The 27,301-nt window shown below is 47.2% G+C and overlaps 2 protein-coding genes across 2 annotated transcripts in view; both read right to left on the reverse strand.

Moving 5' to 3' along the window:
* LOC106562299 (transcription factor Maf) overlaps positions 1 to 27,301 on the reverse strand; it is a 147,257-nt gene that overhangs the window by 41,647 nt on the left and 78,309 nt on the right. The gene's annotated exons all lie outside the window — the stretch shown is intronic.
* LOC123725242 (extensin-like) lies at positions 420 to 8,884 on the reverse strand. The gene is made up of 4 exons (XM_045690374.1): positions 8,869 to 8,884; positions 8,198 to 8,356; positions 1,760 to 3,121; positions 420 to 427 (listed from the first exon to the last, which is right to left on the reverse strand). The coding sequence occupies exons 1-4, from the start codon at positions 8,882 to 8,884 to the stop codon at positions 420 to 422; spliced, it is 1,545 nt and encodes a 514-aa protein (XP_045546330.1).

Here is a 27,301-nt window from a genome sequence, read left to right on the forward strand (position 1 = left end):
AGAGTGGACACTGAGCGGACACTGATGCTGGTTCGTTGTCTTTGAGGAGTGGAGCGACTGCCTGCTGCGTCCATATCGCTGTGGCAGCGTAATTGATACAGGCTCACGCTGCTGGGCTTAACAGAGACCCTGCCGTTCACACACAGCCTGAGATCACACAGCTGTAGGGCTCACAGTACAGACAGGGAGTGCTCACACAAGATCACACACAGCGTGCTGGCGAGATCACAGCCACAGAGACACAGAGGAGATGGTAAGAGATAGAGAGGGGTGCCTGGTTGGTTTATCGGACATTGGTTAAAGGTGCACTATGCAGAAATCGCTCTGTTATTTCCTGGTTGCTAAAATTATAATAGTTCGCCTAATTTCCGTTTATTTGACAAAACAAGCAAGTATAGTGCAGAGAATCATTGTATCATCTAAACCGCTGTGGACACAAAAATTAAACTTAACAGTAAGCATAGACATAGCACCCATAGAACAGACCTACCAATGAGAATACATATCTATAATTCACATTCCTATGTGAATTTGGTTGGATGGCCCCAAAAAGTTACATATTGCAAGTTTAAGCTGATATGATTAGAAAATCTCACTATGTGTAGCAGGTGTACACCCACTACCAGAAGAAAAAACAAGTGCCTACAATAACTACCTCTGTGTAGCTAAGACGAAAGCGGTATTCACTCACTGTTATACAACTGATAAGGCTCTTCCCTCAGTCTGCTCCTTAGTAGCATGTTCATTCAATCATGGCCCCAGCCAACCAGCTTGCCTGGTGAAATCTGGCCCACACCTGAACAGAGATACCCTGCACAGCAGTATCACCTCAATACTGCACTAAAACCCCACCAAGGATCACTAGCAAGCAGGTCCTTGCCGCTTACACACACACACGCACACACACACACTCACACACACACAGACACACTGGTTTTATCCTTCCGCCTGACATTCAGTGACATTTCAGAAGTCGTTAAAGGTGTGTGCACAGGGACCAGGAGAACGTGGCCAAAGGCGCTCCTCAGGCGAAAAGAGACCGCCGTTGCTGTCAGGACATAAAACATGGCTGGATGAACTGATTATGCTGTCAGAAAAATCCCACCCACACATTTCACCCAACTTCCCTCTCTGAAGATGTATTTAGTGTGTTGACAAATCATCTGTTCAGTATTTTAGACACACATGAAATGGATGCCTCCGGCGGGAAGGCTGGGTGCATGGCAGGTTTTTCAGTGCTCAAGGTAGAAGTGGCCTTTAACACACAGCTCCACGATCAGATTAGACTAGCACAATCCCAACTTTAACCATTAGTGGGATAGTAAAATATCTGATTGTAGATCTGTCCAGCTAAAGGACCAAGAGTAGGAATAGAACCCCTATGTTGATCTAATGAAATACAGCCCCTGGGTTGAGCAGTCTACAGCCTGCTCGGCTTTGAGTCTGTGACGCAAACACACACAGGGTCCTAGACAGATAAGAATCTCCACTTTTACGAACCTCTTCCTCCCCACTAACAAACAGACTATTAACGGGCCGTCAGCCGCTGGCTCCTACCCGTCTTTCTGACAGCTAATGTCCTGCTATTTGTCCATCTCTGGCATCCGACCCCATAAAGGCCCGGCTGTAAAAAAAAAAAAACATTGACCCATGTCATTAGGGGCCGACCCTCTTCTCCCAGTCTTTACTGCAGTGAATGTTTGTTTTTGGTTGGTCGGGTTTCCGATGCTGTGATTAGTGGGCTGTGTTAAAGGCGGACGAGGAGGTGGGCTGAGGAGGGGGCCGAGGAGGTGGGTGATGAGGTGGGTGATGAGGTGGACCGAGGAGGGGACCGAGGAGGTGGGCAGAGGAGGGGGCCGAGGAGGCCCGAGGAGGTGGGCCATGAAGGGGGCCGAGGAGGTGGGTGATGAGGTGGGCCGAGGAGGTGGGCCGAGGAGGTGGGCCGAGGAGGTGGGCAGAGGAGCTGGGCAGAAGGGGCCGAGGAGGTGGGCAGAGGAGGTGGGCAGAGGAGGCCCGGGGAGGTGGGCCGAGGAGGTGGGTCGAGGAGGTGGGCAGAGGAGCTGGGCAGAAGGGGCCGAGGAGGTGGGCAGAGGAGGTGGGCAGAGGAGGCCCGGGGAGGTGGGCAGAGGAGGCCCGGGGAGGTGGGCCGAGGAGGGGGCCGAGGAGGTGGGTGATGAGGAGGGCCGAGGAGATGGGCAGAGGAGGCCCGAGGAGGTGGGCCGAGGAGGGGGCCGAGGAGGTGGGTGATGAGGTGGGCCGAGGAGGGAGGTGAGGAGGTGGGCCGAGGAGGTGGGCCGAGGAGGGGGCCGAGAAGGGGGGTGAGGAGGTGGGCCGAGGAGGGGGTGAGGTGGTGGGCCGAGGAGGGTGCCGAGGAGGTGGGTGATGAGGTGGGCTGAGGAGGGGGCCGAGGAGGTGGTCCGAGGAGGGTGCCGAGGAGGTGGGCCGAGGAGGGGGACGAGGAGGTGGGCCGAGGAGGTGGGTGATGAGGTGGGCCGAGGAGGTGGGTCGAGGATGGGGCCGAGGAGGTGGGTGATGAGGTGGGCCGAGGAGGGTGGTGAGGAGGTGGGCCGAGGAGGTGGGCAGAGGAGGTGGGCAGAGGAGGTGGGCCGAGGAGGCCCGAGGAGGTGGGCCGAGGAGGGGGCCGAGGAGGTGGGTGATGAGGTGGGCCGAGGAGGGTGGTGAGGAGGTGGGCCGAGGAGGTGGGCCGAGGAGGGGGCCGAGAAAGGGGGTGAGGAGGTGGGACGAGGAGGGGGTCGAGGAGGGGGTGAGGAGGTGGGCCGAGGAGGTGAGCCGAGGAGGGGGCCGAGGAGGTGGGTGAGGAGGTGGGCCGAGGAGGTGGGTGATGAGGTGGGTCGAGGAGGTGGGCCGAGGAGGTGGGCAGAGAGGGGTGAGGAGGTGGGCCGAGGAGGTGGGCCAAGGAGGGGGCCGAGGAGAGGGGTGAGGAGGTGGGCCGAGGAGGTGGGCCGAGGAGGGGGGCCGAGGAGGGGGGTGGAGGAGGTGGGCCGAGGAGGTGGGCCGAGGAGGTGGGTGAGGAGGTGGGGGAGGAAAGGTGGGGGCAAGGTGAAGGCCGAGGAGGTAGTCTTGGAGCCTCTTGGTTCAAGGCCCCTCCCCCGTGGAGAGGCTGTCAGGTCCAATATTAACACAAACACAGACAGAGGCGTGTGTAAAGAATTTCTCAGAAATGGTAAGCTTGTTGGGCAATTGAAAGAAATATATACAAACAAAACGCTATTCTGTTCTCATTTTACAGCATATTATTAATCACAGCATGCCAAGCTCCACTAGACCTCCACAACACCCCATCTTCTTTTCTCCTGACTGCAACCCTCAGAATAAGCCATTCCTCTCCGTTTACCCTGGGATGTGATGTCTGCTAGCCCCATACCACAGCAGCCCTCCATATCTCTTCCATGTAAATCTATCTCTCTGAGTCCCTGCTAAGAGTGAAAGTCCGCCAGGTTACCGTCAGACCTCAGCCAGTCAATCCGAGACGGCATGGTGAATGCAGCGTACACAGAGAGAGAGAGAGAGAGAGAGAGAGAGAGAGAGAGAGAGAGAGAGAGAGAGAGAGAGAGAGAGAGAGAGAGAGAGAGAGACACAGAGAGAGAGAGAGAGAGAGAGAGAGAGAGAGAGAGACAGAGACAGAGAGACAGAGAGAGAGAGAGAGAGAGAGAGAGAGAGAGAGACAGGGGCTTTATGATGACTGTTAAAAGCTTGACAGCTTGAGGTTTGGGGGCTTAAAGAGGAAGCAGATTGGTTCATATCCCGTATGGCCTTTACACTATCTGGCTCTTCATCACTATCACAGCTCTCTCTCTCTCTGACCTGCAGTGGTGTGAGCCAGAGGCCAACACGGCAGCTTTATAAAGAGGTGCAAATCAATCTTAACCTCCTCTCTCTCTGTTGCTGCTCCACTTCCCACAGGACACAGGATGCATAGAGCCCTGAGGACCAGCTCTCACTGCTGCACGGAAACATCCAACCTACTGTAGTACAGGAACGTTACAGTACGATGACAATCACTACAGTACACCTCTATTCATCCTGAGAAGCTGAACTGAAACCCACTCTCCTGACCTGTTACCGGTTTATACAATTATACCATTTTTTATAGATCCAAACATAAAAGTTGTCACCACATTGCAAAGTAATTTGCTACCATGTACAGTCCTGTATGTGTGGCTACCTTTATTATCTAATGTCTTTGTGAACTGTATGTATTTACATATCTGTAGACATACTGGCAACAGAAATGTGCTTTATGACTATGTAAATGGCCCATACATGTCCATGAACAAACATGCAATGTGCATTAAGCCTGCCACCAATAAACAATATACTGTAAATCAATACCTTAATAGCATTTACAATAAATACATGTAGTCACTACTGTAAAGAACATAAAAGCAAAATAATATATTGCCCTATAGAGAGCTGCTACCTTCGTTTTACAGGCACTTTGATGAATAATTCACAATAGCAGTTCAATTATTTACATGAAGGTTATAGTGAACCGCTCTGCAAACAGCGTCGCGGTAGGTTAGTGCAGCACTGTCTCCTGATTATGGGTCCATGTTTCTAACCTCACATGATAACGTAATGTTGCTGTAACACATGTTCTCGCTCGCTGCTATATGGGTTTCCTTACAGTTGTAATCATCTGGGCCTGTAACTTTAGCACCAGGGTCTCTCACCATGTTAACAGACCCTAACAGACATCTCCAGTGATCTAAGCCACCTCCATTTTTCAGAAAACATGCACCCATACAGTCCAATGGCCCTAGACCCAAACTTGACCCCTAGACCCAAACTTGACCCCTAGCCTCTAACCCCTATATACCGTAATTTCCGGACTATAAGCTGCTACTTTTTTCCCACGCTTTGAATCTCGCGGCTTAAACAATGACGCGGCTAATATATGGATTTTTCCCGCTTTAAAAAAAAACAACAACTTTTTTGTTTACTGTTTAGATTAAATCGAGCGCTCTCAAACTTCCCATCATTCTGATTACGGTAGTCATTTTGTCACCCTCATCATGGCAAAGACACGGAGAAATGCATATGATGCATCTTTCAAGTTGAAGGCGATTGATCTGGCTGTTGGAAAAGGAAATAGAGCTGCTGCACGGGAGCTTGGTCTGGAGCAATGACTTTCTTGGTAGGCTACTGTTTACTGCTAATTTTTTTATTTTTGTTACAAGCCGTGTTTCGTAAAACCTGTGTAAAGTTCATTTGTTTCAATGTAGGCACCTGCAGCTTATAGACATGTGCGGCTTATTTATGTTCAAAATAATAATTTTTAAAACATTCAGTGGGTGCGGCTTATATTCAGGTGCACTCAATAGTCCGGAAATTACGGTACTTGTTTAGATGCAGGTTGCATATGTGTAGGCATTATAGCCAAACTGACACCTAGCCTAGCTGTGGCTATCCTATTATGAATATTGATAACACCTACCCACTCCTTTCAGAGCTACAAGTTCTTACAGGGTAAGGGCAAGAAGTCGATTTTGGATTTGGCAATAGCAGAAGCACGTTAAATGACTAAATTGGCCTGTCTGACCTCAACATGTCTGGGGTAAAGTAAGACTGTAACAGGACTAAACAAGGACATCTGGTCTCTAAAATCCTCTTACCAGGACAATACTGTGGAACAGTCCCCACAAAAACTACAATGGTGAATCAATGGTGTCCCTGACATTGTGACATGGCAATTACATTTAACTGGTGTCCATTGATTATCCAAAAGCAGCTTATCCTGGCAAGGGTCAAGGAACAGCTAGAGTCTCAGCAAGAGAGGGCAGTTTACCCATCCCCCTTCAACTGACTGAACTGTGTGTGTGTGTGTGTGTGTGTGTACCTCCTATCAGTCTCTTCTATTCAGAAGTTCTACTTCCGTCCAAACTGTGGTGTCTACAATTCCATGAACCTCATACAGCCACTTTGGCTCATATTTCACAAGGGGAGAGAGATGGTGGTGGTGATGGAGGCGGACACATTTCACTGTGATTCCCAGATTCTCCCCTACAAATCACTGCCACCTGTTTCACCATGTCCTTATGTTCATGACAGGATTAGTAAACTTTCTGAAATGTTTGGTACTAAACCTGAATGATCAGAGGACCCTAGTGAGGATTCGTCTGGCTGTTCATTCCCTTCTCCTCTCTCCCATGGTTCTATAATGGGATCTAATGGGCTCAGTCTTTACTGTGTGTCCATTAGGCCACATTGATGCTGGATATTGGCAGGTGGAGAGACAGAGAGCTTCAGTTGTGAAGTATAGGGCTGTAAAACCATGTCAGCAGACAGGTAGGAAGTGGATGTTGTGATGGACTGAGTGACATACTTTATGATATTCAATGGGGCAACCGGCCCAGCCTTTCTCTTTTTGTAAATAGTCTCCAATGTTCATTATCAATTGCTAAAATTACTATCATGTATAAGACTGAAATGTTTGTTTCTAACAATCAACTGCCCTTCAAAGTTGGCCATTCACAATACCCTAAATTAACTGCCAACAGTCAATGGTCAATGCAAAATCTGTTGAACACAATGCTGGCTGAGGAGTGAGAATGTGCCTAAGGAAGGGGCGGGGGGTACTTGGAGTGCACCCAAAACAAGTTGATTTATGTGAACCGGAGCAATATTCATCTAATCGTTATCTCTTAGCGAGGACGATGAATGAAAATGTCTCTCCTGAAATATTGAAATGCAATCTTTATCTAAGTGAGGCGAGGAGGCTAGGAGGGGAACCCATTTAGCAAAGCCCTTACGTACTCCTCCATCAGAGCTCCAAAAGAAGGAGGAGATGAAAGACAGAGGGAATGACAGATAGACTGAAAGAGAGCGACAGGAAAGACAGAGAGAGGTAACAGTGAGATAACAGAACGAGAGAGAGGAGGAAGCTGCTTCACCCCCGTCCCTCTCCCCATCATCGCACACGACCCCGCTCCCATCCCTCACACACACGACCCCGCTCCCATCCCTCACACACACGACCCCGCTCCCATCCCTCACACACACGACCCCGCTCCCATCCCTCACACACACACGACCCCGCTCCCATCCCTCACACACACGACCCCGCTCCCATCCCTCACACACACGACCCCGCTCCCATCCCTCACACACACGACCCCGCCCCCATCCCTCACACACACGACCCCGCCCCATCCCTCACACACACGACCCCGCTCCCATCCCTCACACACACGACCCCGCTCCCATCCCTCACACACACGACCCCGCCCCATCCCTCACACACACGACCCCGCCCCCATCCCTCACACACACGACCCCGCCCCATCCCTCACACACACGACCCCGCCCCATCCCTCACACACACGAACCCGCTCCCATCCCTCACACACACGACCCCGCTCCCATCCCTCACACACACGACCCCGCTCCCATCCCTCACACACACGACCCCGCTCCCATCCCTCACACACACGACCCCGCTCCCATCCCTCACACACACGACCCCGCCCCATCCCTCACACACACGACCCCGCCCCATCCCTCACACACGACCCCGCCCCATCCCTCACACACACGACCCCGCCCCATCCCTCACACACACGACCCCGCTCCCATCCCTCACACACACGACCCCGCCCCATTCCTCACACACACGACCCCGCTCCCATCCCTCACACACACGACCCCGCCCCCATCCCTCACACACACGACCCCGCTCCCATCCCTCACACACACGACCCCGCCCCCATCCCTCACACACACGACCCCGCTCCCATCCCTCACACACACGACCCCGCCCCCATCCCTCACACACACGACCCCGCTCCCATCCCTCACACACACGACCCCGCTCCCTTCCCTCACACACACGTCCTCCCTGTCTCCCTGTCTATCTCACCATGTCAGCAAAATTGTTGTTTTTAATTTATTACACATTCCATGTGGCCACCCAATCCTCCCGGGTGCAATTTTCAACAAACTATCAACAAATCTTTGTTTGTCCCCTGGCAGAGAGCGTGGTTAGAAGGATAATAGTCACCTCTGAGAGGAAAAGGCTGGAACAATGGTAAGGATGGGAACTCTAAACAGCTTCCTGTAGCACCATGCCGCAGTGCAAGACTGAACACCGCTTCAGAGGAATACATAAAGAGTCAGAGAGAGAGAGAGACACTTAAAACAAACAGCTTATTAACTGACTCTGCTGGGGGCGACTGACTCTGCTGGGGCCGACTGACTCTGCTGGGGGCGACTGACTCTGCTGGGGCCGACTGACTCTGCTGGGGGCGACTGACTCTGCTGGGGGCGACTGACTCTGCTGGGGGCGACTGACTCTGCTGGGGGCGACTGACTCTGCTGGGGGCGACTGAGCGCTGATCTGAAGAGAAGAGTGGGAGCAGTGCAGTGCAGTGCAAAGCAGCGAGCTCCTCTGAAAAGTCTTTAGTCTTTTACCCAGGCCCTTTCCCAGTCCTCACAACCACTTAGCCCTCTCTCCCTGTGGGTACCACGGGCCTGTTGTAACACGGTCTCACATACTACAGGTCTGGAGACTGAGGATACAGAGCTGTAGAGTAAAGACAGAGCTTTAAATCACATAGGACAACAACACTTAGGAATAACACTGGATTTGTCAACTGAAGTTCAGTATTTCTATGAGCCATATTATTTATGTATATATAAAGACAAGAGGAGCAGACTGGTTCATTACTGCCAGCTGTATAGCATAAGTCATTAAATATGTTGCACTCTTACAGAACAACTGAATACACTTGTTGCTTTGTATATATGGGACAATTTGGTAGAAGCTTTGAGTCCTGGTCCCACAAATATATTATCTCTATATTTACCATGTGGTGGCCTTGGCCTTGGGTCTCTCCAGACTTGACTTACCCCTGTGACCCACCATGTCCATATAGGGTGTCGGTGAGAGTGCCACCAGTCACCAAGACATCCTACTCCTCACTAACATCCCCAGCACGCCACAGCCCACCCATCACACCCTGCCAACCTCTAACAAACAACACAAAAAAACAAACATATTGAATCTCTAACTGACAGAGTGAAATACAGTCACCCGTCACTCACACTAACAACTGGCATCACGCCCTGGGAGTGGCTCCTTCAGCCTTGAACCAGATCCATCCACAGGGCCTCACAGTGTTAAAAATATGGCTTGTTTCTCATTAGCACAGTGCCTAAGATAGGACAGCCAAGAGTGGATGGTAGAGGACTCTCACTGGGGACATGAAGGGGGGTTGATGACTGTGGGATTGGCCAACTTCTAGAGTTGGTTTTAGTCCCTTTGTCACTTGTTTTGACTTTCAGACTCTGGGACACTTCTGTTACAAACAGCTGTGATCATTATGCTGATATACACAGATACACATCCATGCATCAAGGTGTAATAGTACTGTATGTACACAGACACACATATACTCAAGCACACAAACATGCTGTACATGTATGTGAACACATGCACACACAAACATTTATTTTGACCTCAGTATAAGAAAAAAATAGTCCAGAAAATATTTTTTTATAACTGATAAAAAGAGAGTCCAGAATATCAATGTATATCTGACTCCATCCCAAGCCCGACTCCCTGAGAGCAGCGCTGGAGAGGATGGGAGTGGGTAATCAGTAACAGAGGGCTTCTCTATGGATCCAGTCTGGTTTTCATTAGCATGCTGGCCACTGCCTCCTCACATCTCGGTGTGTATTTAAATAGTTCATGGACTAGCCATCCACTCTGCTACTGTAAGTAAGGAAGGGGGCCCCGATCCTCAGAAGTTCTATCTTTCAGATCAAGAGGAGTGACTTTGGAATACTGCAATATTCATGAAGTGTTTGGGAACTTTATACCCTCCCTTGTCTTTGAAGTCTCCCAGATTTCATCCACTTCTCCAAAAAAGCCTCTGTCCATTTGCTTGTCAGTAATTGAACACTGGTTATATATATATATATATATATATATATATATATATATATATATATATATATATATATATATATTTTCCTGTTGGCTTTCTGTTGGTTTTCTTTGCATACGGTGGGAGAAGTAGGACTGCCTTCATACTGTATGTTAATGCCAGTTGGACTCGACTCCTCCTGGGGAATCAAGAACGCTGGGATGCCGGGAATACGATCTGACCAGCCGTAGCTTTGCCCGACAAGCCCTACTCCACCCTTCATTCCTTGGTTCCCTCCATCCACCCACTCTGTGAATTCCCCCTACGCCTGACCCAGCCAAGGGTCTCTCCCTTTGGTAGACGCCCGCTAACCGAGGGGCATGGTGGGGGGCGACCGTCCTCTGTTGAGCTGTGCATTCTGTGATGATCAATGATGGCCAGGGGAGATAGAAGCGATAGCGCAAGCAGAGGAAGGAGAGAGGAGGAGAGAAGAGAGAAGAAGAGGTAGAGGAGAAGGGTAACACTATCCCCATGCAGGATACAGGCGAGAAGTCTGAACGACTAGCGCCAAGCCCGGCCCAGACACAGCAGCAGAGAGCAGAGATCAGTAAAGGCAGCAGGACACCTTTGAAGGAAACTATCAAATATTAAGGGGAAGTGGATACCTCCTCTCGGCTGACTAAAGTAATGTGGCTGGGCGCGGATCTGGCCACCTGTAGACCCACCGTAGTGGTGTGAGACATCTCTTTTTTCCCTATAGCACTTGCACTCTCTCTCTCTTGTGACCACCACAACGGCGGTCACGAGTCATGAAGGCAGTCAAATTCCACGTGACCATTTAGTCACTGTAATTAGGCTTCTCCAAACTCTGATGCTGCTGATGGTCATTAGTAGCCCACCAAACTTGCTAACTACCTGGTACTCGGCACTATATTGTCCCTCTAATCACTCTGACATCAATGCAAATGTATTCAAAAATATAATCAAACACTTCATGAGACCCCATAAGCTCATATTGCGCAAAATTTCAATAGGCTATGCAATTGCGTGAGAAAACAGAGTGATGGCCTCTACTAAAAATAGGAGGATCAGCTTTCTATAGGCTAGGCTAACTATATTTATTTCTCAACTTTCCTAATACTAAGCACATTGCTTATATTTACAACAGGAGTGCAGCCTAGCTGGCTGGCATGAAAATAAACCACGGGGAAAAGCCCCATTTAAGTGCATAGATGACATGTATTTTTTCCTGCTGACCCTGTTTCAATACAGGTGCATGATAATGGTCCATTCTAAATCCAAAAAATGTCCCACATATATTATTTAGTATATGTAAAGACAAGATTAAATCAAGAATAGTCTGATGGGTGACAATATTAGCCTATCACTTGTGAATTATATATTATCACTTCTGAATGATGCCCAGCATAGGAAACAATGCCTTTTTTTTGCGACTTTTTCTAATTATAGTCACACACCGATAGGCCTATATGTTTTAATAAGGTTTGTATCACAACTAGTGGCCAAATAACTTCTTAAAATTAAGCACATTAATCCGCTTTACAACGGATATAGAGCCTAACTGGCATATATATGCAGCGCGTGAGTTTCAAGTTTGGGGAAGATAATTTTCACCATAAAAATGCACTTTTATAATAACAGCACTACATGCATAAATACATTTGCGGTCACTTTTGATAATGGGTTTTTCCGCTAATGGAAAATGTGCGTTTATAGCCTACTAACATGTGCGCATTGCTGCACTTAAAATGTGAATAAATATCCTAATAGTTTATCAACATTTTAAACTAAATGTTCTGATCTATTGCTTCAGCCACATTGAGTAAAAAAGTTTTTTTTGATGCTAGAGGTTGTATTAATTTGGTATCTAGCGCATCCCACAACTGTCCCAGACTATGTTTGGAATATTTATTTCTCACACAGAGTAGGTCAACTTTTGTACTATGGGGATAGTAGTTTGACATAGGCTAGTGCTTTTGTTGTTCGTTAGGTCTGCTCATCTTGTTGGCTGATGAGTTACCATGAGTCCTGGACTTTGGTAACCCTCCTAAGATTTAACCCTCCTAAGATGTAACCCTCCTAAGATTTAACCCTCCTAAGATGTAACCCTCCTAAGATTTAACCCTCCTAAGATTTAACCCTTCTAAGATGTAACCCTCCTAAGATTTAACCCTCCTAAGATGTAACCCTCCTAAGATTGAACCCTCCTAAGATTTAACCCTTCTAAGATGTAACCCTCCTAAGATTTAACCCTTCTAAGATGTAACCCTCCTAAGATTTAACCCTCCTAAGATGTAACCCTCCTAAGATTGAACCCTCCTAAGATGTAACCCTCCTAAGATTGAACCCTCCTAAGATGTAACCCTCCTAACATGTAACCCTCCTAAGATTTAACCCTCCTAAGATGTAATCCTCCTCTGTTACCATTTCCAACCCCTCTCCCCCATCCTCCTCTTCACCTCCGCTAGTAAAACCAACCCTTAGCAGTAGAGACTGAATAATAAGATAGGCTTACTTTTGATCATCCCTGCTTTAGCATTAAAAAAAATCCCCTTTCCTCTTTTAACGGCCTTAAAGCCAATAAGCAGCTTGTTACAGACTTTTTTCTGCCCGCACGCTAAAAGAGCAAACAAAATCGGATAGTGTTTTGATATGCAAATTAAAGATGAACTATTAGTGTTGATGTCAGTACATTTCTATCGCCGGCTCATGGTGAAAAGAAGAAAAAAGATGGCTTCTTAGATCATGCTCCTGTATCTATTATACAGTTCACCAGCCTGTTAAACTAATACATAATCAGCATGGAAGAGGGTGAATCCATACATACATAAAATAATATACACAACAATAGAAACAACTCTTCAATAGACGGGTTGGTTGTTTAGCAACAAAACAGAGTCGTGCACAACTATGGGGCAAAACAGATGGGGTTGGCTTAGATTGTTGACAACATGCAAACTATATTTTGTTTGCACAATGAGCACTTGTTGTCTCTCAAATACGTCATTACAGTTGTTGGTTAGCTAGCTAGCAATTGTTTTTGCCATATTAGCATAGACGTGGCAACAGTCAAAACACCTCAAAACAAGACATGGTATCAAGAACAAGGTAAAACCAGCTGAAACGAGCCACCTAGGATTCTCCACATGGCAGCCTCTTGTTATTGTTGCAAGCTATCTGGCCATCCAGAATCACAACAGCACAAGGACTTGTGCCCCATTGAAGAGTGCACATCGTTTATGTGACGTTGTCAGCTAACCCGTCTATACAGACTGCACCAGTGAGGCTGATAATGTTAAAACACAGTCCAACTCTGCCACATGTCCCCCCCACCCCGATGCCTTTTCTTTCCTTTGTAAATTTGCTGCAGAATCAACAGGTACAGTATGGGAGGAAGAGATACAGAGTTGTTCTAAGTCTCATACTAGAGGTAAAATAAAGGATCTCTCTGCACTGTGGACAGCTTCTGGAAGAAAATGACAAAAACCCCAGTAGGCAGGCAAGGGAACGCCAGCGTTATCTAATACATTCATCAATATGTCCACTAAGCTCCTGACTGCTCTTAACCCTGCAGCTATCTCCCTCTCGCTCTCCCCCCTCCTCCCCTTTCTGCAGAACAGGCAGCTCAAAGTTAGTGATACACACCGTGCCAGCCCAGATGGTCAGCCGCACGGTCAAAGCATGTACCACTCAGCTCAAACAGTCTTTGAACAAACCCTTCTCCCCAATCCAGATGGCATGCCATGCGTGACACTAATGCCACGGGGGAACCGTGACGGTATCAGTGTGACAAAGTCCCTAGAGGTCCGTGTGTGTGTGTGTGTCTGTGGTGCACTGTTTGTTTGTGTGTGTGTATGAGAGGGTCCCTTAGGTTTCTGGCTCTGTGGGGTAACTGGTCCCTGCAATGGGTATGAAATTGATACAAGAGATTGCAGCCTGTCTAAAAACATATTCAAATAATTCTCAAGTCTTATAATTAATCTAAAGTGATTAGATATATTTTTTTAAATGTCTTACTAAATATACTGCTCAAAAAAATAAAGGGAACACTTAAACAACACATCCTAGATCTGAATGAAATAAATAATCTTATTAAATACTTTTTTCTTGACATAGTTGAATGTGCTGACAACAAAATCACACAAAAATAATAAATGGAAATCCAATGTATCAACCCATGGAGGTCTGGATTTGGAGTCACACTCAAAATTAAAGTGGAAAACCACACTACAGGCTGATCCAACTTTGATGTAATGTCCTTAAAACAAGTCAAAATGAGGCTCAGTAGTGTGTGTGGCCTCCACGTGCCTGTATGACCTCCCTACAATGCCTGGGCATGCTCCTGATGAGGTGGCGGATGGTCTCCTGAGGGATCTCCTCCCAGACCTGGACCAAAGCATCCGCCAACTCCTGGACAGTCTGTGGTGCAACGTGGTGTTGGTGGATGGAGCGATCCCAGATGTGCTCAATTGGATTCAGGTCTGGGGAACGGGCGGGCCAGTCCATAGCATCAATGCCTTCCTCTTGCAGGAACTGCTGACACACTCCAGCCACATGAGGTCTAGCATTGTCTTGCATTAGGAGGAACCCAGGGCCAACCGCACCAGCATATGGTCTCACAAGGGGTCTGAGGATCTCATCTCGGTACCTAATGGCAGTCAGGCTACCTCTGGCGAGCACATGGAGGGCTGTGCGGCCCCCCAAAGAAATGCCACCCCACACCATGACTGACCCCCCGCCAAACCGGTCATGCTGGAGGATGTTGCAGGCAGCAGAACGTTCTCCACGGCGTCTCCAGACTCTGTCACATGTGCTCAGTGTGAACCTGCTATCATCTGTGAAGAGCACAGGGCGCCAGTGGCGAATTTGCCAATATTGGTGTTCTTTGGCAAATGCCAAACGTCCTGCATGGTGTTGGGCTGTAAGCACAACCCCCACCTGTGGACATCGGGCCCTCATACCACCCTCATGGAGTCTGTTTCTGACCGTTTGAGCAGACACATGCACATTTGTGGCCTGCTGGAGGTAATTTTGCAGGGCTCTGGCAGTGCTTCTCCTGCTCCTCCTTGCACAAAGACGGAGGTAGCGGTCCTGCTCCTGGGTTGTTGCCCTCCTACGGCCTCCTCCACATCTCCTGATGTACTGGCCTGTCTCCTGGTAGCGCCTCCATGCTCTGGACACTACGCTGACAGACACAGCAAACCTTCTTGCCACAGCTCGCATTGATGTGCCATCCTGGATGAGCTGCACTACCTGAGCCACTTGTGTGGGTTGTAGACTCCGTTTCATGCTACCACTAGAGTGAAAGCACCGCCAGCATTCAAAAGTGACCAAAACATCAGCCAGGAAGCATAGGAACTGAGAAGTGGTCTGTGGTCACCACCTGCAGAACCACTCCTTTATTGGGGGTGTCTTGCTAATTGCCTATAATTTCCACCTGTTGTCTATTCCATTTGCACAACAGCATGTGAAATGTATTGTCAATCAGTGTTGCTTCCTAAGTGGACAGTTTGATTTCACAGAAGTGTGATTGACTTGGAGTTACATTGTGTTGTTTAAGTGTTCCCTTTATATTTTTGAGCAGTGTATAATGTGAAAAGTAATACATTATATTTCATTACTCATTAGAACTGTTATTTTTCATGATGCGCTGTCGTACAGTACAGAGGAATATTAGAGTCCTCTGTACTGTGTGTGAATGAAATCACCAGAACTGCATCAGAGAAATCGGCACATAACCAAAACTCAGAGACAACAGTCAGACATCAGGTTCAATCAGCCTCCCTACAGATACATACTGACTGCCACTCTGTAAAGACATCATCAAGCCAGTCTTCACTACACCTGCCCAAGCACATTCCCCTGAAAGTGCAGTGATTCTGCAGTATTTGAGACATATCTAAACGCTTGATTCAAGCTTAGAGAAGCATGGTTTTTTAATTTGAGACTGATAAGGCGACAGAGGAGCCTCGAGGCACGCCAACAGCACATACACACAAGCATGCTCACACACACAAACACACACACTTAAACAAATCCAAAATCACCAGAGGAGCCACATAGCCTTTGTGTGTGTGTGTGTGTGTGTGTGTGTGTGTGTGTGTGTGTGTGTGTGTGTGTGTGTGTGTGTGTGTGTGTGTGTGTGTGTGTGTGTGTGTGTGTGTGTGTGTGTGTGTATGTGTGCATATTCTCGGGCAGGCAAGGGTTTTCTCCCGCTGTGCAGTTCCCCTCTCTACCCTCCCGGAATGTCAAGGGGCTTTTATATCCAGAAAAAACGGGAAACATTGACTGGCTATTCCCTGTGATATTCCTCATTCCTGCTGAAGGCCCCTCTAAATTAAAAAGCAGTTATGAATCATCCTCAGTGGAGTTCTCTGCTTAAATTAATGCCTCAATTAGATTGGGAACATTAAAGGTAGTAATGATTTCCACTCCTCTGTATTGTAATTTAAGGCGTGCTTACTCTTGCCTGTGAAAGCAGTGCTTGGATTTGAATGTATTAGACTAGATTAACGAAGGGCTGATACGGAGTCAGTCTGCTCTGTAGCCTTTACTTATGTGCCAGGCCATGACGCTCTATCATGTTTCAGCCGAACAGATAATGTGTTTCATTAAATTAGATTCAAGGTACTTTATTTATCCCACTAAGGGTAAATATGCTAAGAGCAGTGTGGATAGGAATATATAGAACACAATATAAAAAAACAGAATAAAAATGTACATCTTGTGATTGTTTTATCACTGAATAAAAAACATCAAAAGTCTCAGTAGGTAACGGTGTCATCAGGCAGAGGACTCTTTCCTCTTCATAACTACTGTACCTCCACTATGTTATATTCAAATATGTAAGGACAGCAGACAGTATGTCTGGGTGATCAGCTCCATCACCTCTAGTCTCCTGTGTGTCCCTCAGTCAGTCCTGTTACCTCCTGCAGCTCCCCTCTCTAGCTACCTGAGCGCAGGGGCGGGATCGTAACGATCGCAGGAGGAGAAAGCGATCTGTCCCCCATCGATCCAGACTGTCAGCACGGACTGGACGTCCACCCCGGCACTATCGCTAACGCTATGGTGGCCAGGCTGGGTAACAGCAGTGACCGCAGGCTTGCGTGCCTGGTCACCTCTAATCAAACGCCCCCTCCCGATGAGGCAGGGGCATCTAGAGGGTCACCTCGAGAGTCAGGCCTAACTTTGGTGAAATTAGCAGGAGAGGGATGACAGATGGCTTATGTTGTATTAATAGGTTAAATCAATGGTGACCTTATTTTTGGTAAAGGAGCGTGGGTAATTGGAAGTCCCGGACCACGTTGAGGATTACAATGTTTATCCTCGCATAATCCCGATAAACATTAAGACATGACGAGCAACATGCTGATGAGCTTCAGACAGGAGCAATCAATCACAAAGCGAGATAAATAGCCCCTTTGGCATTCCTGCCAAATGAAGGAAGGTTAAAGTCAACAGCTCTAGCGCCACAGTGGCTCTCTCTCTCTGACACTGTTAGTCTGTGGTTTTAAGTCCTGCACTCAGGTACACTGCACATTATGAAATGAGTCAACACATTCTAGATAGTTGGAGGGTATGACGGGGAGCAAAATGTGAGATATTACCAGCAACAAAGAACCACAAATAGTGCTGTTACACCGCCATCATTTCTCAATCGTTTTTGACTAAGTTTGGAACTTTAATTTAAAGTTGACCGTTTTTGTTGTTGTTGTTGTTATTCAAATAAACAATTAATTCTCTGCATAACTTGCAGTCGACAATCAACTCTGTAAACATTTATCACATACACCAGGCTTGTGGGTACGCCCGTTTCTTTTGGGTTACAGGGGGCCATTTTGCCGGGCTGCACATTTGCCTATTCACACAGGGAAATGGGCAGAAACTCCTCAAGCAGAACATATTCAGGAGGAGCGTTTCTGAGGACTTCATGTTTGCAAATGACTTGCAGGTACATACATAAACCACTCTACCTGCACGTGATAAAGGGACTTGTTGAAACCCAGACAAGCGAGTCTGCTTCTTAGCGACTCAAACCAGACGCTGAGCAGTATAGCGAGGAGATGGGTGTGGGGGGCGGGAAGGAAGGGGGAGGGGAGAGGTGGGAGACAGACGCACGTTCATTCCCCGTCCGTGCGTCTCAGTGATAAGGAGACATCGGGAGCTTGTTTACATGCAGCAATGGGAAAACAAATTGAAAATTCCTGACGGGACGCCGATGCATATCAAAACAGGATTATTTTCGAAATAATCGTCCATGCCACAAACTGTCACCAGCTAATCTATACTTTGTTAGAATTCAAATTACTTTCCCATGTTTACATTGGCATTACGGCAAGGGCAGGGGCCCAGCCACTCTGAGGGGGCCTATTTGCACAAGAGGAGTAATAAAAAAACAGATAAAATAAAATAAACTTCCAATAAATATTCCTGAAGGCAGAGAATGCAAAGGTCCTATCGACTGAATGGGAATATTGAATAGGGAGGGCCTTTACAATAATAGTGGTGGAGAGTCCCTGTCGTGAAGCAGGAGACAGCAGACAGATGGTGGTAAGATTTGATGGCTTCCTCTGAGGGGGTGAGACGAGCCCAGTTGGGCTGAGCTTAGTTGAATCGGACAGGGCTGGGCTGGGCTGTAATGAGCTGAGGTGAACTAGATCTGGGCTAGATCAAGGTGGAACTGTTTAAGCAAGTCTGGTCAGATCTGAGTGAGGCGTTGCGGAGGTGCATTACGTTTGCATTGTGTCAGGAGGAGCAGAGCAGAGGCTTCTCTTGTCTCTGGATCAGGTTGCCAGTGTTTATCACTTGGAGCTGTACTGTGCTGCACTGGCACTGAGGCCAGACACATTATCCCTTTTCGAGGCCTGTCAGTCAACACGGGCCGGGCCGTCTCACACCCGAGTGCAGCTGCAGCTCCACACAGAGAGTAGCAGTCTGCAGGCCTCAGCACTGGAGGGAGCCATGGAAAAACACACAGCTTCTATCCCTCCTCTCCAACGGATCAATGGGGCTTGTCTTTAAGTGAGAACGGAAGTGCAAACCTGGTGTGAGACAGTTCTCACGTAACACATGCCCTGTCACTGAGTCACTGTCCCTGTTCCTGAGAGGAGGGGGACTTAACTCTTTTATCTTTACTAAATAGGTAAGAACACAGATGCATTGCGGATGCATGGCCCTAAAAGACTGTAATTTGAATCGCACATCACATTAAAATGAATCTGTGATTGGTGTAATCATTTTAACTCTTCATACTCAATCGAAATGAGCTACCTTCCATAGATATGAAATGTTGAGTTGAATGCCCACTAACAACTAGTGCATGCAGTCATGCATGTAATAAATGATATTGAGGGAGTTGAGTCTGTACATGTCTACAGCTACGGTTCCTGTAACAGCCTCTCTGGTGCCCTCACTGTGCATGTGCTCACTAGTTCCCTGTTTGAAGCTGACAGCTAGTGTCAGACAGAATATTTTCATCATATCTTGTGAGCATATTAAATCAATATAACTATAGGTATTCTTGTTTTCCCACAGTGTTTGGTTCAGGTTTAATCATTTCCATAGGATGTTTTCTTATTTTAAATCATATCTGAATGCTTGAAGTAATTCTTTCCCAGCACAATCAGTCTGGCTCTACTCAAGGCCTGTCAGACTAGAATTAATTTACAAGTTACGTCAAAGCAGTGTTCTAAGATCAGCATCGCACCTCAAAGCCATCTCTGTGATTAGTAAAACCCCCAAACTGACTCTAGGGCTGTGTTGAATGTCTGCTTGTATGTTTGTCCCCTAGCTGTGCTGTCATGGAGGCTAGCCTTATAGTTCCTATGGGAATAGGGTATGTGTCTTGTGGTGGAAACCACATTGAGTGACAGACACAGAGGAGACATGCAGAAGACATTCCACAGATATGTTCTCTTTACCCGTGGTCGCTCTAAAAAGGCCATTCACTTGTTGTTCTTAGCCGTATTCTTAATAGCACTAAAGTTCTCAGTCGAAAGGCTGATACTTGCAGAATTCGCAATCTATTTTACAATCTCCCTCCTCTTCTAAATGCTATTGGGAACAACAACACTGTCATTTCACGGGGCAATATATTTTAATTGGCTTCCAAAGCAATGCTAAGTGACCCCGGAGCAGTCATTTCACATGTCCAGATCTTAAGGTCGTCCACGAGAAGTGTGGGTTCTACAGACTAGAGACACAGACACTGGTGAGGTTTCCTGTCAGCGTTAGAGCTAGTCTACCGCTCTCTTGGCTGTAACTTTGCTCCTGTGTTCCCAGCCCTTGCCTGAGGCGGCGAATGGCTTTGTCCGCCAAGGGAGGGGGGCGAGGGCAGTGGGGGAGGGGAGAGCAGGTTAGATTAGGTTTGACGGGGTAATGCTTTGAACTGGAGGGTGCATTAGATGATTTATTCTCAAACTCAGCCCATAATGGGATAGTGCATGTTTCTATTAGGGGCTGTGATAGAGGCCCTGCTAGACTCATTCCCTTAGACACACATGAGCTGTACTCTACTGTCTCCTGTCTCTACCTAACTCTCTCTCTCTCTCTCTCTATCTATCTATCTTTCTGTCTCTCAACAACAGTGGCTTGTGTTATCATCAGCTGTGTCTGTGGATGATAACTGAGTGTGTGATATGTCTGATCCAAATCAGAACCAGATATTAGTCAAACGCAGGTCATCTGGGGATAGCTAACTACAGGCCGCACTAATGAACTGCTCTGAGATCAAATATTGGTAGATAGCTCTCACCCTGCAAAGTGTCTATGACTGTTCATCTCACAGTAACTGAGGGAGTCCCTGTCTCTTCCAGTAGAGTCATTACACCAAGCACAAAAGCAACCTGAAAAGTTTCCTTTCACCTGGAAGTCTTCTGAGAGGTGCTGAAGAGAAACCAGCATGCACAGGCAAAACATAAGCTATCAAATACTTCTCAAATGAATGTATGGTTGACATGTAACATGCATATTTACATGGGCACCCTGCTCTCAGCTACTTCAGCTTCCTGTATCTTTAAATCTTGAGGTTGCCTGTTGTTTCTCTGTTCAGCTGCTGGGCTGCAGTCAGTGTTCTGTGTGGGAGTGTAGTGGTTTAGAGTAGAGCAGAGAGGGAGGAAGGATGACAGAGAACAGACAGTCAAACAGAAAACATGTACGGGCGAAGGAGAGAAGATCAGTGGCACCACAGATGAACTGCACAAAGAGGCTCATGACAAGGCTCTAATGTGTGTGTGAGTGGTAGTACAAGTTGTATTGTATAATGTATGTGACAGTGGATGGATAGGATTCTGGATACATCTGTATATCCAGTGCGGAGTGTCAACAAATAAATAAATGTGCACAAAGTAGTCCATCGACAAGGCCAAAATGATGTCCAATAATGTAACATAAGTATATAATGATGCATATACTGTATTCTAATCTGATTCTCATTTTTCACTCCTGCTCTCTCTGTCTCAGTCTCTCTCTTTCACATAAACTCTCTCTCACATATACTCATTCACACAAATATACATCTCTCTCTCGCTCTCTCCCTCTCTCTTGAGACATGATAACCATTAATTATCTGGTAATTTTTCCTTGCTGCCTGTTTCACAGCACCCCTAACCACAAGGCTCAGCAGCGCAGAGGCCACGGCAGCAGCACATCATTTCCTGTCACTCAGGGGGGTGACTAGGGCTGTTATATATGTTTTTTTGTAGCGAGAGGTCAAAGGTCAAACATAACGCAACAGCTGCCAATGACAGGCACATGCTGCAACAGGGTTGGCACAGGTACTGAAACCACACAGGAAGGACAGTTTGAAAATCATGAATCTTTGGGCTATTGAGATAGAAGTGATCTGGGTTTATGGTACCATCAGTGTGCCCATCCGCCCGAGCATAGCAGGAAGGAGAGGCAGAAATAGATTCCTTTTCATTTGCGTTTCCGGGAAGACGCTGCTCATATCGGACACTCACGTCCCCGGGTCAGTCACACTGGCATTGATGTAATAGGAGTATATACGCTACGATACATTCGCAAAGTCAAACAGTTTTAGGCTACTGTTTGAGTAAACCTGACTCTGCTTGAAATGTGTTCCATCTTCATCCGATACAGTAACTGTATAGGCTGGTTTAAAATGGGATCAGAACCACTACAGTACATGGATCAGTTGTGATGAGTGTATTTCTGTCACTACCTCCTTTTCTCCTCCAGTTTATGACACACCAGAGCAGATGTGATTGCAGTGTGTGGGAGACTGGGAGGTTACCTGCAGGGCCTGAGCAGTCCACTGAGGTTAGAACATTACAGGAACATGGTGTGGATAAGGGGTTAGAATAGAGCTGTGGTCAGGCTGTTGTCACACTGGTCAATCAGATCATGATCTGTCCCATTTGTCCTTTTTTAGAATGGAAGGGAGTAGTTTTCTTTCTTTATCCATCGTAATATGACTACCTAACCTATCAATCTCCAGGCCATCTGACTGTTAAGCAGTCATCACTAGCCGGCCTCCGCCCAGTATCCTGCCCTGAACCGTAGACACTGCCACAAGCCGGCTACCACCTAGTACTCTACTCTGCACCTTAGAGACTGCTGCCCTATGTACATAGACATGGAACACTGGTCACTTTAATAATGTTTACGTTCTGTTTAACCTACTTTATAACCATACTGTATTCTAGTCAAGGCTCATCATATATAACTACCGCTGTACACACCACATACAGTACATATATATTTATATATTTATATTCCTGACTCTGACATTGCTTGTTCTGATGTCTTAATAATTTTTTTTTATTATATATTTTTATTATATATTTTTTATTTAGCGGGTAGATCAGCTTTACTTTGCAGATAGATTGCTGCTTCCATCAATGCAAGTGTCTGCAATTGTTCTTTTTTGAAAACTTTTGGATAATGTGTGTGTTGTTATTGTATTGCTAGATATTAATGTACTGTTGTTGCTAAAAACACTAGCATTTCACTGCACCTGCGATAACACCTGCAAAACTGTGTAGGCGACCAATAAACTTTGATTTGATTTACCTGCACTCCTCTTTTTGGTCGTTCCACATTTTGTCTCTTCCTTTAACCATTACTTGTATTCACACACACACTGGACGTTAAACAGAACACACACTCACAACTGTTCGTATTCACACACACACTGGACGTTAAACGGAACACACACTCACAACTGTTCTTATTCACACACACACTGGACGTTAAACGGAACACACACTCACAACTGTTCTTATTCACACACACAGTGGACGTTAAACAGAACACACACACTCACAACTGTTCTTATTTACCCACATACTGCATGGGGGGAGGTGCATCCTTGATGTGCGTCACATTATTGGTTTGGCTGATGCCAAAACAGCCTGGCATATTTAGACAGAAAATATACCCAAACCCACCCATGCTTTATTGTCTGGGATGCTTAGCTAAGGGGTACGCACGTATTGCAGGTGTCAAATTAATTTTAATAATACTGAGTATGTTTTGCAGATTTTTTGACCCCGTGTAGTGTTGTGCAAGGAGTGTGTGTGTGTGTGTGTGTGTTTGTTGACATTGGCAGCACAGTGGCAGTTAAAGCAAACACAGGTGCTGCTGAATTTTGATGTGGGGAGAGGTAATGCAAGTGTGCCAACACACACACACACACACACACACACACACACACACACACACACACACACACACACACACACACACACACACACACACACACACACACACACACACACACCTCTGAGCTTCTATATGACCCCCTCCACCACACACACACCTCTGAGCTTCTATATGACTCCCTCCACCACACACACACCTCTGAGCTTCTATATGACTCCCTCCACCACACACACACCTCTGAGCTTCTATATGACCCCCTCCACCACACACACACCTCTGAGCTTCTATATGACCCCCTCCACCACACACACACCTCTGAGCTTCTATATGACTCCCTCCACCACACACACACCTCTGAGCTTCTATATGACCCCCTCCACCACACACACACCTCTGAGCTTCTATATGACCCCCTCCACCACACACACACACTCTGAGCTTCTATATGACTCCCTCCACCACACACACACCTCTGAGCTTCTATATGACCCCCTCCACCACACACACACCTCTGAGCTTCTATATGACTCCCTCCACCACACACACACCTCTGAGCTTCTATATGACTCCCTCCACCACACACACACCTCTGAGCTTCTATATGACCCCCTCCACCACACACACACTTCTGAGCTTCTATATGACTCCCTCCACCACACACACACCTCTGAGCTTCTATATGACCCCCTCCACCACACACACACCTCTGAGCTTCTATATGACTCCCTCCACCACACACACACCTCTGAGCTTCTATATGACTCCCTCCACCACACACACACCTCTGAGCTTCTATATGACTCCCTCCACCACACACACCTCTGAGCTTCTATATGACTCCCTCCACCACACACACACCCTCTGAGCTTCTATATGACCCCCTCCACCACACACACACCTCTGAGCTTCTATATGACTCCCTCCACCACACACACACCTCTGAGCTTCTATATGACTCCCTCCACCACACACACACCTCTGAGCTTCTATATGACTCCCTCCACCACACACACACCTCTGAGCTTCTATATGACCCCCTCCACCACACACACACCTCTGAGCTTCTATATGACTCCCTCCACCACACACACACCTCTGAGCTTCTATATGACTCCCTCCACCACACACACACCTCTGAGCTTCTATATGACTCCCTCCACCACACACACACCTCTGAGCTTCTATATGACCCCCTCCACCACACACACACACCTCTGAGCTTCTATATGACTCCCTCCACCACACACACACCTCTGAGCTTCTATATGACTCCCTCCACCACACACACACCTCTGAGCTTCTATATGACTCCCTCCACCACACACACCTCTGAGCTTCTATATGACCCCCTCCACCACACACACACCTCTGAGCTTCTATATGACTCCCTCCACCACACACACACTTCTGAGCTTCTATATGACTCCCTCCACCACACACACACCTCTGAGCTTCTATATGACTCCCTCCACCACACACACACCTCTGAGCTTCTATATGACCCCCTCCACCACACACACACCTCTGAGCTTCTATATGACTCCCTCCACCACACACACACCTCTGAGCTTCTATATGACTCCCTCCACCACACACACACCTCTGAGCTTCTATATGACTCCCTCCACCACACACACCTCTGAGCTTCTATATGACCCCCTCCACCACACACACACACCTCTGAGCTTCTATATGACTCCCTCCACCACACACACACTTCTGAGCTTCTATATGACTCCCTCCACCACACACACACCTCTGAGCTTCTATATGACTCCCTCCACCACACACACACCTCTGAGCTTCTATATGACCCCCTCCACCACACACACACCTCTGAGCTTCTATATGACTCCCTCCACCACACACACCTCTGAGCTTCTATATGACCCCCTCCACCACACACACACACCTCTGAGCTTCTATATGACCCCCTCCACCACACACACACCTCTGAGCTTCTATATGACCCCCTCCACCACACACACACACCTCTGAGCTTCTATATGACCCCCTCCACCACACACACACACCTCTGAGCTTCTATATGACCCCCTCCACCACACACACACCTCTGAGCTTCTATATGACCCCCTCCACCACACACACACCTTGAAATCTGCTGTCTGTTTATTTAAGAGCTTCAGAGGTGTGTGAAAGAGATGGGTTAACGGGAGTGCTAGAGTTGAACTTTGTTAAGGTTACAAGCAGAGTAAAAACAACTACTTACTTCATATAATTAAGGTCATGATTGATGATCATGTAAATACTGTAAATGTAACTGAGGGAACTGGCTTTACCATTTACTCTTCACTTGAACGCTGCACTCTCCAGAAGCCCAATTATACAGCAATGCTGTGTCATGTAGAAAAGGGAGTGAGGATTTGGTTGGCCCACGGATTACTAGAATACAGGGAGCGGCATAGGTCACAACGCTCTCCCGAGGTCCCTGGTGGGCGTGATGTTCTGATGAAACGACTGATGATTCACATCTTACTGTCAGAAGCTTCTAAGCTCGCTCATCCTCTCCAGAAACAGTGCGTGAACACACTGCTCAGTACAGGCCATTGAGTCATGTGGCCTTCAGTGTTTCAGTTAGGTCAATCTCATTCATCATGACAGCTGGATGTGATTCTACTGTGTTCTACGAGTTCTTTGTTAATGTGTCTTTAGTACCTAGTTTGGCTCATCCATAGCAGACTACAAATGCATTGTAACTTATGACTTTTAAGGAATACATGCACACCTGTGCAAGTGCACCTGCAGCACACACACACACACACACACACACACACACACACACACACACACACACACACACACACACACACACACACACACACACACATATACACACACACACACACACACACACACACACACACACACACACACACACACACACACACACACTTCAATTTCCCCCCCACACACACACCATCGCACAGGTTCAATAATCCACTCGGATAAACTTTCTTCCCACAGACACAGATTGAAGACGTCACCTCTTGCAACTCATCCAAAATAGCACTCCTTTCTTCTCCACTCTCCTCCTCTCCTCCTCTGATCCCTGTGTGTCTATGAGCTACAGATGGTTAAATGTGTGTTCTCACTCAGTGGGATCCCTATGGAAGCAGATGCCCAGGCAGGCAGGCCTGTCTGTGAGTGTTCCCATTGTGTCTAAAGCTGTCTGTGGGCTGTACACGGCTCTACATCTCCCTGTACTGGATGGATATCACCATCACCCTGCTCCCATTAACTCATTAGCTGAGAGGATGAGCCGGCTATTATCCCTCACTATAACACTACACTTAACCTGCTAGGGAAGTCAGCCAGCTAGAATTATAATCAAGTAGTGATCAAGGAAAATGCATGAATTTGTGTGAAGATGTGTCAAAATATGTGTCATGCATATGCTGTGGTGCAAACGACAGACCACATGTTCTCTTTGCTCAAAATAAATTGAATAAAAAACATTCTCTGCACAATCCCTACTTTAGAGAGTGTTATTGTGGCCGTTCACACATCCTGTAATATCTGTGGTCTTTAGAGTAGTGTGTGTTCTCTCAGCTCCACTAGTGTCTGTCCAAACATAGATATCTCTAGCATGGCTTCCTCCTGCAGCCCAAAGACCCATACTGAGAAAACAAACACGCACACCAACACATGTATCTGTCAGCAACCTGGACACAGGTATGTCTCAGGCTGGAAACAATCATAGTAGACAGAGTGAGTGTGTGTGTGTGTGTGTGTGTGTGTGTGCATGTTTT

This window comes from Salmo salar, chromosome ssa11, assembly GCF_905237065.1.
Source record: "Salmo salar chromosome ssa11, Ssal_v3.1, whole genome shotgun sequence".
Lineage (NCBI taxonomy): Eukaryota > Metazoa > Chordata > Actinopteri > Salmoniformes > Salmonidae > Salmo > Salmo salar.

What these genes read in the sequence shown, in the direction of transcription:
- LOC123725242 (XM_045690374.1), bottom strand. An exon ending in AGTCAGTCGGCCCCAGCAGA is followed by an intron (nt 3,122 to 8,197) that starts GTCAGTCGCCCC and finishes TGGACCTGACAG; the next exon opens with CCTCTCCACGGGGGAGGGGC.